Below are 15,633 nucleotides of genomic sequence, written 5' to 3'. Positions count from 1 at the left end.
AAAATTACCAGTAAATGATTATTTTATTCTAATGTAGCAAAATCATTTATCAAATATATCATTTAAGGAATAACTTTTATTAAGCACTTTTTTGTGTGCTGTTATTTTTAGTAGTGGAATATGAGCTTTTATTTATTACTCATTCTTACTGATATTTTTATTTGCTATTAATTCTTAAAAAGAAACAAATTTAACATTATCGTATCATAAAAGATTTTTTTAACTTCACAGGTGAAAATTTCATTGCGATTAGATTGTTTATTTGCTGTTTTTTATAGTTTATTTTGTTTTTAGATTTTTATAATTGTTACCCTAAGTCTTAAAATTCATTAAAAGTAATTTTAAGACAATTTACTGGTGATTAACTATCTCATAGTTTTCGCATACACGTAAGAGTATTCTCGAATTAAGTGTATATCTATTAATTAAGCGAACAGTCGGAATAATTTACTTTGAAAATAATTTTTTTTTTTTCCGATTCGTGTATGAATTGAAATGTTCTGGCATTATTAATTCCGATTACAAAAAAAGCCTTGAAATTTCTATCCATATGGAAAGAAATATTATCATTTTCATTAAATGAATTATCCAGATAATATCAACTTTAAATATACTGAACCAACAAAATTTGGTTACCACCTTCTTTAGTCTGAAAGTTATTTATTCTAAAGCGATAGGTGAAGAAATTTACTTGCTTTGTCCTAATCAGGTATTTAATCTAATTTTAAATTTTTTACTTTTATCACATATCGATTTGAACAGTTTTACTTCCAACTACTATTTTTTTTAAATATGATTTTTCATTATTAAATCATACAATCGATGTTACCAAGCTCATTGAAATAGACACCAAAAACATTATCATACAAATATTTTACAAAATATGTTTTTAAATTATAAAACAAAATTCTACTAAGAACATAAACTATACTAAAATAAAACATTAAAAAGTTAAACTTTGATTGACAGTATATTGGTAACATCGAAGCATGGAAATATTTTCTTTTTGAGAATAATAACCCCCACCTTAAAAAAAAAAAAAAAAAAAGAAACTATTCTACATTGCTCAGATTTTGCACAATATAATTTTTTTAAAATATAGATTGCTATGACAAAATAAGCACATTAGTAAGTCATATATCTGGTTAGGAACTAGAAAATATTGACTGTAAATATCAACATTCACAAACATAAAAAAGATTCAAATGCAAGTTACATTTATCTCGTAACTTGTGATTGGAGAAAAAGATGTGCAAAACATATTTATAGCACACTGTCGTCTTGGAAATTCTTCTTAAAATCTTTTAGATGTTAAGAAGAATTCCTGAAGAGCAGTCCAACATTCGCATTGACTGAGCTAGCCAAGAAAACCGACTGTTGAGAACTGAACCGACTATACTCCTGGGCCGGTTATATAATACTTCTATGATACAAACGAAACAGGACTCAGTTGTCGGTTTTCATGACCACTCTTGAGGTAAAAGTTAATTTTCATCTGATAATATGTACAACAAATGACAGTCATATTTTCTACGGATTTCTCTTTTTATGTTGAATTCATTGAAAATGAATAAACTAATCATTAGTAATAATAATAACAAACTATTTTTTATTCTCTCATCTTTTTTTTTTCTCAGAAGAAGATTCAGCATGCATTTCTCTTAAAAAATAATTTTTGAAATGTACGCACATTTTAAAATTTTAGCGCAAAAAATAAATTTGATGTCGTTGTGCAATGGGTCAGCAATTCCTGAACTTACACTTTTTTTTTCATCTCTGGAAATTTTTATTGCTCAAGAAAAAGTGGCATTGAAAATACAATTACTTAATAACTTAGGAAAGCCATAATTACTCTTAAATATATCACAAAAGTTAAAAAATTTTGATTTAAAAAAACAGAAAAAAGACGAAAAAAAAAAAAAAAGACGAAGATATTTTGAATGTAATTTGCTCTTTTTTACATTGTGTATAAGTGAATTAGAGGGAGATAGAATTTTGTGAATTTACGATAGATTTCAAAGTGCACAGTGTTTGTATAAAAAAAAGTGCAAATACGTTAATATTCATGAATTATTTTTCTAATGAATCGTAGAAATGAATTTTTCCTGTACAAAGTGAGATGCATGAGATAATTTGAAGATAAAATTTGTAAAAGTTAGTTCAATTTTTTCTTCAATTCAAAAAATTAAATCCCTTATTTTACATACTTTCTCATTTCCTGATTGAAACTAAAAAGTAATTAAATAAGAAAAAAAGAAGGAAATCAGTGATTTTTATTATGTTAGTGATTTAAATTTTTCATTCTTTTTCTTTTTTCCCCCCCTTCAAATCATGTCAGAAGAAAATGTGCTTTTACATTTGATTTCTAATTTTATCATTAATAACAAAAGTTTATGATTATAAAATAATAAACACAAGAATGAGTTTCATTTGAATCAGAACCATTGCCAATTACTTAGAAATTACAATTTAGGAAACATATAAATTATAAAAATCTAAATTAATATACCAAATACACAATCTTTTAAGAATTGCTTACTCTTTTTATGAAGAAACTGTTTATGTGCAACAATTATAACGTTAAATAGTAAGTAAAATACAAATATATTTTTTCCACGAAATGAATATGTGCTAAAAATTTCACATTCGTCCAATAGGATGGTTCATTATTTGCATGCATTGTGCTGTTTTAATGTTTTAAAGATTATATTAAAAATTTAAAACGTATACATACCACTCTATAGCAATTCCCAACCTTTATTGTTACAAAAATTCTGGAACTAAAATACAAACAATCTTAACTCAGTTTAAAAAATTTTTTCAATAAAACACGAAAAAAAAAAAAAAAAAAAAAAAAACATAACTTAAAAAATTTTGTTGCAAAATAAAAAAATAAAATCATTATCTTGATCTTCTTTTGATTGATCAACACCGAGTTTAGAAATAAAGAATTTGATTAATTTTGTACAAAATTAATTTTGAATTCCTTCTGAAAAGGACTACAGAAGATTCATCTTTACAGAAATCTCATGTCTTACCATAAGTTTAAAATCCAAAGAAGGATTTGGGCCAGGTTGGGAACTGCTGATTCATTCTTTTACCTCCAATCACCTGAGAGCTTCCCTTAATACCGTTATACCCAGTTGGACAAACTCATCAACAAGAAATGAGCTGATGCACAAAATAAATATATAAATATATCTATCTCTATCTATATTTTTCGAATATATAAAGAATTCTCTCTGATAGGTGGACTCGGTTGCTTCCTCTGAATTATGTGCAACTAATTCATATGCTCCGCCTTTAGTTTCATTAACGATCATTCAACTAGAAAAGGCATGCGCCCCAAAGAAATCCGAATTTTCCGATAGAGTCCAGAAATGAGAGGGGCTCATTTACCAATATAAGTGTCTCCAATAATTCTTTTGATTTAGATTAGGAACATAAGCGACTTCACACAAAATTTTGTGCAATTTTCGGTTTCTACAGAATTTTTGATTCCTTTATCACTCAAATGTGGTCGCCTTTGGATCTAGTTAAAATGATCGGTTCCTGAGATTACTTATGAGGGGAGGGGGTAAAGTATTTTAAAAATTAAATATATTTTTTCAGAAAAAAAATCCAAATTAATTAATTTAATAATTTATTCCACTAGACCAGGATATTACTTCCTTTAAGCAAGCATAAGTCTTTCAATAAATAATAATTTAAAAATCTCACACCGAAAATGCAAAAGCGTTCTTTCTTCATACTTGTGTAAACATTTAAAAAATCTTGCCTGGAAACCAACAACTTTTCTGGTGTTCCGCTTTTGACGGAATGGAAAGCTCTTTGTGCAATAATTTGAACCAAGGTACAAAATATGAAAAACAATTTGTGCGTTGGGACCAGCGTTACACCCAACAATATCAAACCCATATCCTGGTTGAGGAGGAAGAGGTAGAGTATAAAGGCGGAACACATGGTAGTTGCTTAGAAAACCCACCTTCTTTTGAGGTAGCTTTTTGTCAAAAACATGAAAACAAAATGTTAGAATGCAACATAAAAATCCCTGATTATGAGGAACTGAATTCGAAATATGATACTTTTAGGTAGTGAGCTGGAGGGCAACGTTGCTGTTTTCACTGTCACTTTCGTAAGCTTCGTTCCATGTTGCAAATCGTTGGGATGATGGTGATGATGCAGGTCTTCTTTCCAAGGGCATTAGAGATTTTCTTTCATCCTCGTCACTATCCGAGTCCAAAACTTCATCTTCTTCATCCACTTCTTCTTCAATAGGCTCAGCCTCAGAATCACTTCTCGAATTAGATAAATCCAGAACTCCATCCATCCGCAAGTTGTTAGAGTGGTAGTTGTTGTTATGCTGTTGGGGTAAACGAGGCACTATGACTGACACCGAATTATTGGTCACTGATGATACTGACATGTCCAGAGGTCCACTTTGTACGGTATCGTGGTGAAATTTACCGTTAGTGTTCGGAGGTAAACTAAGGTGGTGCTGCAGTACTTGGACGTGATTTCTCCTGGCTTGATGCATGTGAGCTAAAGGAGGTTGTTGCAGTGGCTGAGGAGAAGTCCTTGTTATAACGGACGTCATTTTTACGGGTGGTGGTGGAGGAGGAAGAGCTGGGATAGGAGTTGACAGACGTTCTTGAAGGACAGGTGATAACATGGGCAAAGAAGTAGGAAGTTGATCATACGCTTTAGGACGACGCCCCCTTCTTGGCTTTCCGATGTTCGCCTCATCTCTTGGACATTTATGGTGGAGTAAATGATGCCTTCTCCTAAAACGTCCGCTGCATTTTTCGCATTCGAATGGTTTTACACCTTCATGTATAAGATGATGAGCTTTAAGCTGATTACTATCGGAAAATCGAGAAGTACACAATTTACAAGCATACGGACGCTCACCCGTATGCACTCGAAGATGTCTTCGAAGGTTGGCAACCTGTACAAACTGTCTATCGCAATGGTCACAATGGTATGGTTTCTCTCCTGTATGTAAACGCATGTGCGTCTTCAAATGATGGTCTCGAGTAAATCTTTTGTTGCATTCTTTACACTCAAATGGCTTTTCTCCCGTATGCGTACGTTCATGGTTCTGAAGGACATGCTTATAACCAAATTTGCGATGGCAGATATTGCACTCAAATTCTTTTCCCCTGTTCTGGCCGTTACTGTCACCCTTTAAGCCTTTCCCTATGCTAGCAGAGTTGGTAGAGTGGATTCCCCCCATGATGGAATCACCATTGTTACTAGAACTGCCGTTTGAACCTCGGCTTACATCCATAGTAATCCCTAATAAAGCATTTGCCAGAGTAGTACCACCAATAGGTATGCTTCCATGTTCTGCCATGGTGGTACAGGCCAAGCCACTGCTGGCCACATGGCCATCTGCTCCCAAGGAGGCGAGAGCAACACCCATTGCGGGTGGTCTGTCTGAAAGCAACCTCCGCGGCTGGCTTGCGACCACCGAGATTGGCCCGTTAACTTTTCCGTTGGAAACAGTACTGTCCGCAGCTCTGGATGTGGGGACATCATTGCTTCCGCTATCCCCGTCCGAGTCTTCCTTCATCGTCACTTCACAGCCAGCCGCTTAAGGCTCACCTGTTAAAAAGAAAGATCGAACCATTATTGTAACAGTAAGCCAAAGTAGAGCAGTTTCCTTACAGGAAAAAAAAATTGATAATATAGGAAAACATTTCGATTTCAATAATAACTTTAGTGTGTACTTGCTTTTTAGAGGAAAAACACGATAAGAGAATTGGATAGAATGAATAAATGTTATTACAAAAAATTTTACAATAGATATTTGAAATTTTCTAGAGAAAAAAGAAGTATTGAAAAATATAAATATTTTTTTACTGGTAGTTTATTATTTAAGAATAAATAAGTATATGTAAATGTTGTTTTTTACGCTTTAACACAATAATGAATTCGCTTTCAATATTTTTTTGCTGTATAAATTTAATTTTAACATCAGCTTAATCGTATTGATAGTATACTTTTTCAATTAATTATTTGAATAAGTTTAAAATTAAAAACATCTTTTTTTTTTGAAGCAATAATTTTAAGCTCAGTTATGTTTGGATATACATGCTCGGGATGGAAATCCTTTTCTGGGGCTGTACTTTGCAGTTTAGTTATTCCACAGATCAATTTACCAATTTTCCATCTAAAAATCTAAATTTTTGAAATAGATTTGAATTGTTTAATACAAAGATAAAGCATGAAAATTAACTATTTTGTTGTTACTTAAAATGTTCATTAAAGAAAGTAGAAGGATTTTCAAGTTTATTTGTTAATATGGAATTGTTAAAATTCAAGTTAGTTGCTTAATTTACATTGTGCTTATAAAAGTTAAATTATTTATTCAAAATATTTAGATTACTTTCGCAATTTCTCGAAAATTCCGATGTTACAAAACTGCGAAATTAAATTAAGGAGCGGTAGTTAATATTTGTTAAAAACTCTTAAAATAAATATATAGATCTATTAACACAATCTATTTTTCTTGCTTTTACTATTATTTCATCCTATTTAGGTGTTACTTTATTTGTCTACAAATAATGAAATATTAGAAAACAATTGTTCAATTTAATGAACAAAAAAAAAAAAAAAGAAGAAGAAGAAGACGCTAAAATGGCAACGTATGAAACTTGCTGTTTTTAGACAATTTTTAAGTTAAAATAATTTTAATAATTTAATATTGAAGTAACATATTTTCTCGTGCAATTATTGATTAAAATAGTTATTTTAATGTAAAAAACGTATTTTTTCTTATAAATATGGAATATTCCTTGATTCCTGTGCCAAATGAAATAAATATATATACTTAAGTCTTAGTTAATAAGTAAAATAAATATTTTATAATAATTTTTCAGACATTAACCCTACTTTGTTAACAGCATTAAAACTGTGCAATTATTCTAAATATCATTTTAGACAGATATTTGATTGTTATGATTGTTCGAAAACTTATGAAAATATCCATTTAATTTAGAATTTATGAGGCGAAAAATTAGCTAGAAATCGAAGGATGATAATATTTTTAAATATTTGAGAAATGGTATTATTTTTTATGAGTGAATTTTTTTTGTTGTTAAGATTTTAAGGAGATGCTATCATTTTTGATTCATTGAGTTTAACATTGATTTTTTCCCCTTTAATTTTATTTTAATATTAATTACCTTTGATAAGCATTTGACTTGCTGCGAATATAAATAATGTTAAATCAATTAATATCTTATGAATAATTTGTCCTTGGAAAATTAAGAAGTTTAAAATCAAATATGTGATTGGCATACTGCCACATTATTTTAATAGCCATGCAGCTGGTTTTTATTGCGAACATGAAATTTCCAAATGAAGTCAACATCTATGACAACATCAAAACAGCATTAAAAGCATAATCATGCGAATAATTATATTTCCTAGTTGCACGTTGTCTTTTCGGTACTATAATTTCATTTTCTTTTTTCTCATGCTCAACTGCAAACGCAAATAATAAACAATATTTTTCTTCCCTAGTTTTTGACAATAGAAAAAAAAATAACCCGATTAAATATTTGCTGAAATAATGAAATTGATTTGAATTTTACTACAATAATCAAAGTTATTGTATTTAAAAAATATCAACATTTGGAAAAAATTGCATGGCAATTAAATTGTTATCTTTTAAAAAATAATTTTGAAAGGTAAAATTATTTTTGTAAAAATTATGTTATAATATTTTTTGGAAATTATTCGAGGAAAAATTCAAAATCTTTCTTAATTTTTGATTAATTAAGATTTCCACAAGAAATTTTTCCAGGGTACATATTTGTGTTCAAAATATATATGTGCCACATATTGTAACTTTATGTTAAACTGTCTTTTTTATCTAGAGCCTCCATAGATACATGCGCACACATTCTTTTTTCATTATAATAGTGATTTTTAAAAAGTTCGAAATATGTATATTTTTAATAATAACCGATTAATAAGATAATAGTTGCACTTTTATTTTTTTTAAACTGCTTAGTCACAATATACGCTAAATGCATATCAGTATGTTCACAGAATGACTTATTTTTTCAATTGCAAAAATTGTATCCCAGAATATAAATTTTTTTCTCACCAAACTGTCCAAATTTTAAGCAATCAAAAGATTTCATTTCACCATGAGAATTTAATTAATGGAATGCACTTTTCAAAGGGACAAAAATTAAGAATTGATAAAAATCGAAATATAAATTTGGTTTCTGCCTTATCAGCTCTTCTAATGATTGCTATTAAATTTCCGTGTAACTCAATCTTGAAATGCGTAATGTTAGGCATAATAATTTTTTTCTTTTAAAAACAATAAATAATATCAGTATTCTTCTTAAAAAAACTGAGCTTTATTGTTTGATTATTAGAATAATTTTAATACGAAAATTATTCTAATAATCAAATAGAAGGCTGAAGAAAAATAAAGACTGAAAATTTTCTATCTTTACGCATACAATTTTTTCCATTCATAAACATATTAATTCATTAAAAATGATATTAATACCTTTATTAATTATTTTAAATTCATTCTTTTATTTAAAAAAATCAATACTATAACTTTTTCTGTATAATCTGTGTTATTCTTTTTTCTTATGTGATATTTTTTTTTTCAGATTCAGTGGCAAAATTAAAAAGAAAATTCCGATGAAAAAATATTACGATTCTAATAAAGAAATAACTCTAAAAAATTACCAATACGAAAGAAGAGAAATTTAATTTGAATGCTTTTAAGGAAATACAACAATATTAAAAATGAGTGTTTTAAATTATTGAATTTTCTTTTACGTGATTATTTTCATAGAAAATAACTTTTGTGATTATTTAAGGAACCGTTATATATATATACAAAGTATTCAAATAAAAAAATGGCAGTAATTTTTCACTAATATGTGTTAACTTTTAAAATTCTTATTTATCTATTCTTGAGTTGTTAATTACAAACAAAGCATAATTAACAACCATATCAAAATAAGAATTTTTTTAATGATACCCCCAATTAAAAAATTAGAATGGGAAAATAATTAGAAATCATAATTATTTTTGGGATAGTTTTTATGCTTGCAATAAATTAAGCCTTAATATTTTGTGAGCGAATAAGATTTGAAATAACGAAGCATGTTTCAAAATTTATTCAATGACTCCTACTTTTAGCAGATAAGAATTTGCTTAATAGTCAGTGTATAATTATTTGATATCTTTACAAAACTGATTGTAGTAAGCAACGAATGCTATTACAACCAAATGCTTAAAGACATCTTTAGTTCTCAACAAAATTTGCTCACGAATAAAAACGCTATTTTATTTTTGGACATCAAAGAAGTTTTACACGGCATTCTAAATTACTCTTTTCTGCTCGTCACAAAATAACTATAAGCTATTATGAATGTTTTTATTTTCAAAAAAGCTCCACGCTTCCGTGACATCCCAACAAGTAGATAAGAAGCCGAATATGAGTGCAGGTGGGCAGAAGTTGGCGTGTTGAGACTGACGCACGTGTCATCAAAATCTGCTGATCAAATAATTGAAGGAGTGGAACAAATCGAGTAGTGGTTTCTTATGTACTGCTCTTTCTTCTCCTTCCCAACTTCCTACCTCGTGCCCCTTCTTTTTTGGCACACTTGCATCAGTCTCGAAAGTAGAGCGACTCATCACATACTCACGACCCTCATTCAGGTGCCCGATATTTTGAAAGGGAGATTTTGAAATGAGCGTTTAGTTGACAAAACGTTGAATGAACTTGGGAAAAGATTTCTATCGACATGAAATATATATTCAAATTTTATATTAGAAGTGTCTTTGCGATAAACATAAAAGGACCCAGAATTTACATTGCAGCAATTTTTCTATTTCACTTGTAATTTTAAATTAGTAAGAAATTTTAAACTCCGTTAACTATCGAACATTCGTTAGCTAATGAACATCGCAATTAATCCTTAACTTATAGCTCTTAAAAGGAAAAAACCATCAACACATTTATCATAGATTTCTTTGTAAAAAATTGTAGAAACAAGGCTTATAAATATTGTCTAAAAGATATCTTTCTCCAATTTTGTTTAGCTAATATTTTTTAAAAAAAATCTAGATTTAAAGCTTTTTTGATGAGATTTTTTTTCTTTTTTATCAAAGCAAACAAACAAATGCAGTTCCTTCTACTGCATAAAAATAAAATGCACTTGAGAATTTCAGAGGGAGATTAATTTTATTATAGGGATCTCTAAATTTCTAAAATTAAAATTTCGACGAAAAAAAAAAAAAAGAAGTAGAAGAAAGCATATATTGTTGGCCTTTATTTAGGTTTCTTAAAAAAAAAAGTTTACATCTGTTTTGTTTTTCAAGTTGATTTTGTTTTGAGGTTACAAGTGTTTCGACAACAGATTTGTTCATTTTAATAGCTGAATTCAACTTAAGGCTGCAAGTTTGTAATGCAAAATTAAGAACTAAAATTTTAAATGGAGTTAAAAAAAATTGAGCGCATTTATATATATATATATTCAGTACCTTTTTTTTCCCCGGAGGAACCTTTTAAATAGGGGGATGGGAAGTTTCAGGAGAAATAAGTGGGAGTTCTCCCTTCCCTGAAGGGTGTGGCTGAATTAGCCACATTTCCGATGGCGGGATGTACCTACTAAGGAAGAGATTGGTATACGAACCGTTGATGGCTATTTTGTAACTGACCACAATACAAGTGGAACTATCGCAGTAATAAGATCATTCAGCAAACCGGATGCTTAGGTTGGGCGAAATCTATCTTTTATGACTATTCAACATTGTACCATTACATTGGTATATTTTTTGGAATAATAATAATTTAAAGGCGATAAACAGTTTTACACTTTTTTCTTAAAACTCTTGACTTGTGTTTTAAATTAAAGTGTATTTATATATGCACTTCTTATTTCAAACAACAAACAAACAAAAAGAATAAAGCAAAAGTATTTTAACAAATTTTGATTCGAGCAATCTTTAAGGAAAAAATAAACATCTGAAAATGTCAATTTATAAACTTTATTTATTATTATGTTTAAAAAATTATCTTCTAATAGAAATTGTTAAAGAAAACAAGTAAAGCTGGTAAAAAAAAAATTATCACGAAATAACAGCCAAAAAATAAAGAATTTATTCATTATCATACTCTAGACATCCGAAAACTATAACACGAGGAAAACAAAATAGCTTCGCAATCGATTTTCTCTTAATAGAGTGCTGATTGGATAAGAATCAAACGTAAAGTTCGAAGCACGAAGTGAAAAAATATATGCCAACGGATTTTCTCCTTTTTGTTACATGAATTATCTCTATTTTATAAATGAAGACTCTTAATCAGCAAAATTTATTTTCGCTTTCCATGCCAAATACCTGAACATTTTTGGCAAAATCTTTTTGGCCAAAAATCTCGAATCTCAGATGCTCATGTTGCACTGTTACATATTCGTGTTAATGTTTATTAACCATATTGTTTTGAATAAATTTTCGGTTTACATTGGATATTTCAAATAAAAATTTTATAAATTTTTAGGTATTTCATAGTTTATTGCAGAGACGTACATTTTTTAGCGTACAAATTCATCGCGTAACAAGCTATATCAACTATTAGAATTTTGTCAGCTTTCGGAGGCAAATAAAAAGCTGAATTTTCGCAGACTGACGAATGTTTCTGATTTTTTTTCTCATTTGCTGTGAATATAAAATTACATTTTTATATAAGATATGAAAAAAAAGAAAACATATTTATTATTGTTTGGGAAAATGCAGTTGTTTTTTCCTTTTTTAAAATTGACAAAACTGAGGTGAGAATATTGCTTACTAAACGACGAAATACAAAAAGATCAGGTACAAATTTTATTTCTTTAACCAGTCATATTCGAAAAAATAATTTCTTCAATTTACTTTAAGTAAAGTAGAATGTAAAAAATGTTTTGAAATTCTAACAAGAAATTTGTTCAATAAAATTAAATCATAAAACATTTTGCCGTTTCAATGCAATATCAATTCTTCCAAATTTTAGAAAATGAGAAATAATTTAACTTTCCATAATTAATAATAAGCGTTTTTTATATAATTTTTATACTTGCCATGAGCATCCGGCGATATTTTCTTATCAGACTTGTGAAAAAGAAAGAAAATAAAAAAATATTCATTATTGGTTTTAAAACTTTTACCCATATAAAACTTCCGAAATAGAGAAAAGATGTATTCTTGCAAAGCTATGTTTTGTTATTTAATAACTGCTTACTTTTAAAAGGGACTTTTTTCCTTCTTAAAAATAAATGAAACGAAATTTCTGGAGTAATTTTTATACAATCTATTTTTCTCAGGTATGAATATTAAATCCTTCTATAGATTCTTGATCTGATACGTAAATGAGCCTTTAATTATGATAAACGACTTAAAAAAACCTTATAAAATACTATTTCAAAAAAATATTCCGCCTTTCAACAGATTGTCATGTTTTTTCAAATTATGCTTTATGCGTTATTCGAAAATAATGGTGAAAAAACAAGATGCTCAGCTAACTTAGGAATCATTTTAAATTTATGTTTTGCAACTAAAGCACTTCATCGCTCTGCAAATCTTTTTGATGAATAGCTGCGATGCTATAGGTTCAACAAAAAATTACACAGAAGGGAAGAGCTCATTCAAATGCAGAATAGAGAGGGAGTGGCCATTTTTCTATTCCCCCTCCGTCCCCTATTTCCTCGTGCCTCAGCGGTCGCCCAGACACTTGAGATGGGATCAGGCTCAAGAAGCATACCGTACGGTTGCAAATCATATTCCGACAATGAAAATATTTTTATGCAGAGTTCAAAAATTTGTGAAAACAGCACTTTTTGTTCAATTCCAGGATTTTTATTACACAAATTAAAAATTGTCATTTTTTCTTCTTTATGAAACTGTATTTATTTTTAATAGGTCATTTTATTATTCAAAGAATTATATATATATATATATATAAAAAGAAATTCGTTAAAATTTCAGCTGGAAATAGAAAGTAAAGATAAAACAAAACGAATATACTCAATGAACAGATAATCCTTAAGATGAATAACACAACTTCAAAAAATGTGAGCTATATAGGATTGAATGATACGCATAGTAACATGGTTCATAAATTTGAATGTTTTAATATTCATATCATTTTGAATCACAATGAAAATAAATTTTTTAACTTACAAGGAAGTACAATGTTATTTAAAATTAAATTATATTTCCATAAATTTTCAATAATTTTTTTATTAAATGAACGTAAAATATGATTGAGCAAAGAAAATTAAATTTTTGCATCTCTGCCGTTTATAAAATGTTAACACCTTCCATAAATTTCTTGTTTGATACGTCAATGTAGACTATAATTTTATATTAATTATTATACTTGATAATATACTTTTTAGAAGTGAACGAAACAAACACACACACACACACACACACACACACACACATATATATATATATATATATATATATATATATATATATATATATATATATATATATATATCTTAACTATTGAATTAACAAGAATATGATTAAGTAGAAAATCAATAAAAATCAAATCAGTTACTTTTAAATCTAATAAAAACCATTACATATTGAATTTTTAGAAAGTTTTCATCATGTAACTTTACTCTCTCGCAATGTGTATCTCTATATATAGCTTAAAATGAAATGCCATAAAGGCTATGAGATCTTTAAAGTTATATACCTGTTAGATTCGATACAAATAATTTTAATTAATGAAACTACATATAACATATAATTTCAGAAAGTATATTCTTTTTTTTTGTATATAATTTTAATTTGGCTTTAAAGCTAATTACATTACAATTCAGCATTTACATACTTATTTAAAGTAAGAAGATAAATAGATAGAAATAGAACACAGAAGCTGAAATATTATGAAAAGTCTCTTTAAAAAGAATCTCCAATTCTTGCTTCAAGATTAAATGCTTATAATGTATGTGCAGTGTATAAGAAGTTATTGGTTATTATTAAGGTTTCCTTTCAAAGGAAAATTAAAAGTAAGCAGTCCTTATGTTCCGTAGCCAGGGACACATTTTAAAATGCCAAATAAAATTTTCAATACCTATATTCTCATTTTAGAACTGATTTGGAAATATTTACCGAAACTCATAAAAGGAGTGGAAAAAAATCGATTTCAAAAGTGCGTTTTTTTAATTTAAAACAAAAAATAAATTTAAAGTAAAAGAATAACAGAAATCTTTTTTTTTTTTTAGTAGAAGTTACAGAATTTACTGTATTAGTGATTTTTAATCAAACACATAGTAGCATAGGTTTATTACATACATTTAGTATAGATAGATTAAATATATTTTCGCATATATTTATTAAATACATTGCTGGTTATATTAGTTTTTAATAAAATGAAAAAAATATATATATAAGGACGAGGAAGATTTATGCTGATTTTTAAACAAATCAATTGAGTTATTTACAATATTTTAATAGTTTCTATTTTAATGACTTTGTAAATTGAAGCAAGTAATTTTTAGTTATTACACGAATTAAAATTTCGGAGGTAAATAATAATTTTAATTTACTTTTATTTTATTATAAAAAAAATCAGTTTTTTAACCTCGTGTATCTTATTTAGATAAAGATATTCTGTGCTCTTTATATTAGAATAGACTTCAAATCACATTACTGAATTTATAAGGCATATGGTGTGAATAAGATGCTTACAGATGCCATTGTAAAAAATTTCATTTATAAGATAGTCGGTGGCATTTAATATTATTTTTGAATCGATAGGAATGGAAATTTTTTCTCATTAACCTTGAGAATGCGAGAGAAGAATAAAAAACATCTTATTAACAAATTAATAAACACACACACACACACACACACACACACACACACACACACACACACACACACACACACACACACACACACACACACACACACACACACACACACACACACACACACACACACTTTTATTCCCCATCAAAGGGAAAATTAAACATCAGATTCGGCTTTAAATGTCAGATTGAAATAAAAGTTCTGGAAGAAATTTTTTTGATTTAATTTGAAAGTAATAAGTAGTAAGTTAGTAGTAATAATAACTTCAGCATCAATCACGGGAACTCAATAAAAGAAATATTACAAAAATATATTGTCTGTTCAAAAGAAAAATAAAGAGAACCAATTTCTTTCTTTAAAATTTGTGACAGAAACATATTTTATATTAGTTACGAATTATTATTAAAATATATTATAAAAGAAACAGCGTAAAAAAAATGAAAATATTGAGTAACCTACAAAAATTACAGATATTTTATGAAAATTTGCTTGACAAATTTCATCCTTTTCCTGAACCTGAACCTGAAGGGCAAATATTTTAGAAGTATAAAAAAACTTAAGTCTTAAAATACAAGAAAAAAATTATATGTTAATTATATAAGTAATAATAGACCTGTTTAGTTAAATCCAGAAATAAATTTGTAAGAGTAGAAATTTGTATAGAAATATGAAATCTTTCCTGACTTCAAATTGATTTTCCTCAGCATCTATAATATAGATTTATATGAATACTTTACCAAGGAATTTATCATTACTTTGTTTTTATTATTTATCAGTTTT

At 28.0% G+C, this 15,633-nt stretch overlaps 1 protein-coding gene across 2 annotated transcripts in view; it reads right to left on the bottom strand.

Annotated features, from left to right (window-relative positions):
* Positions 1-2,937: 2,937 nt before the first annotated feature.
* Positions 2,938-15,633, bottom strand: part of LOC129966834 (protein sister of odd and bowel-like) — a 118,791-nt gene continuing 106,095 nt past the window's right edge. For both annotated transcript variants that reach the window (XM_056081430.1, XM_056081422.1), the window contains one exon: positions 2,938-5,607. In XM_056081430.1, the coding sequence (XP_055937405.1) occupies positions 4,088-5,575 (1,488 nt within the window). In that variant the 5' untranslated portion in view covers positions 5,576-5,607 and the 3' untranslated portion in view covers positions 2,938-4,087. The remainder of the gene's footprint in view (positions 5,608-15,633) is intronic.

This window comes from Argiope bruennichi, chromosome 1 (genome assembly GCF_947563725.1).
Source record: "Argiope bruennichi chromosome 1, qqArgBrue1.1, whole genome shotgun sequence".
NCBI lineage: Eukaryota > Metazoa > Arthropoda > Arachnida > Araneae > Araneidae > Argiope > Argiope bruennichi.
The sequence above is the reverse complement of the archived record's forward strand: the minus strand, read 5'-3'. Positions and strand labels throughout refer to the sequence as shown.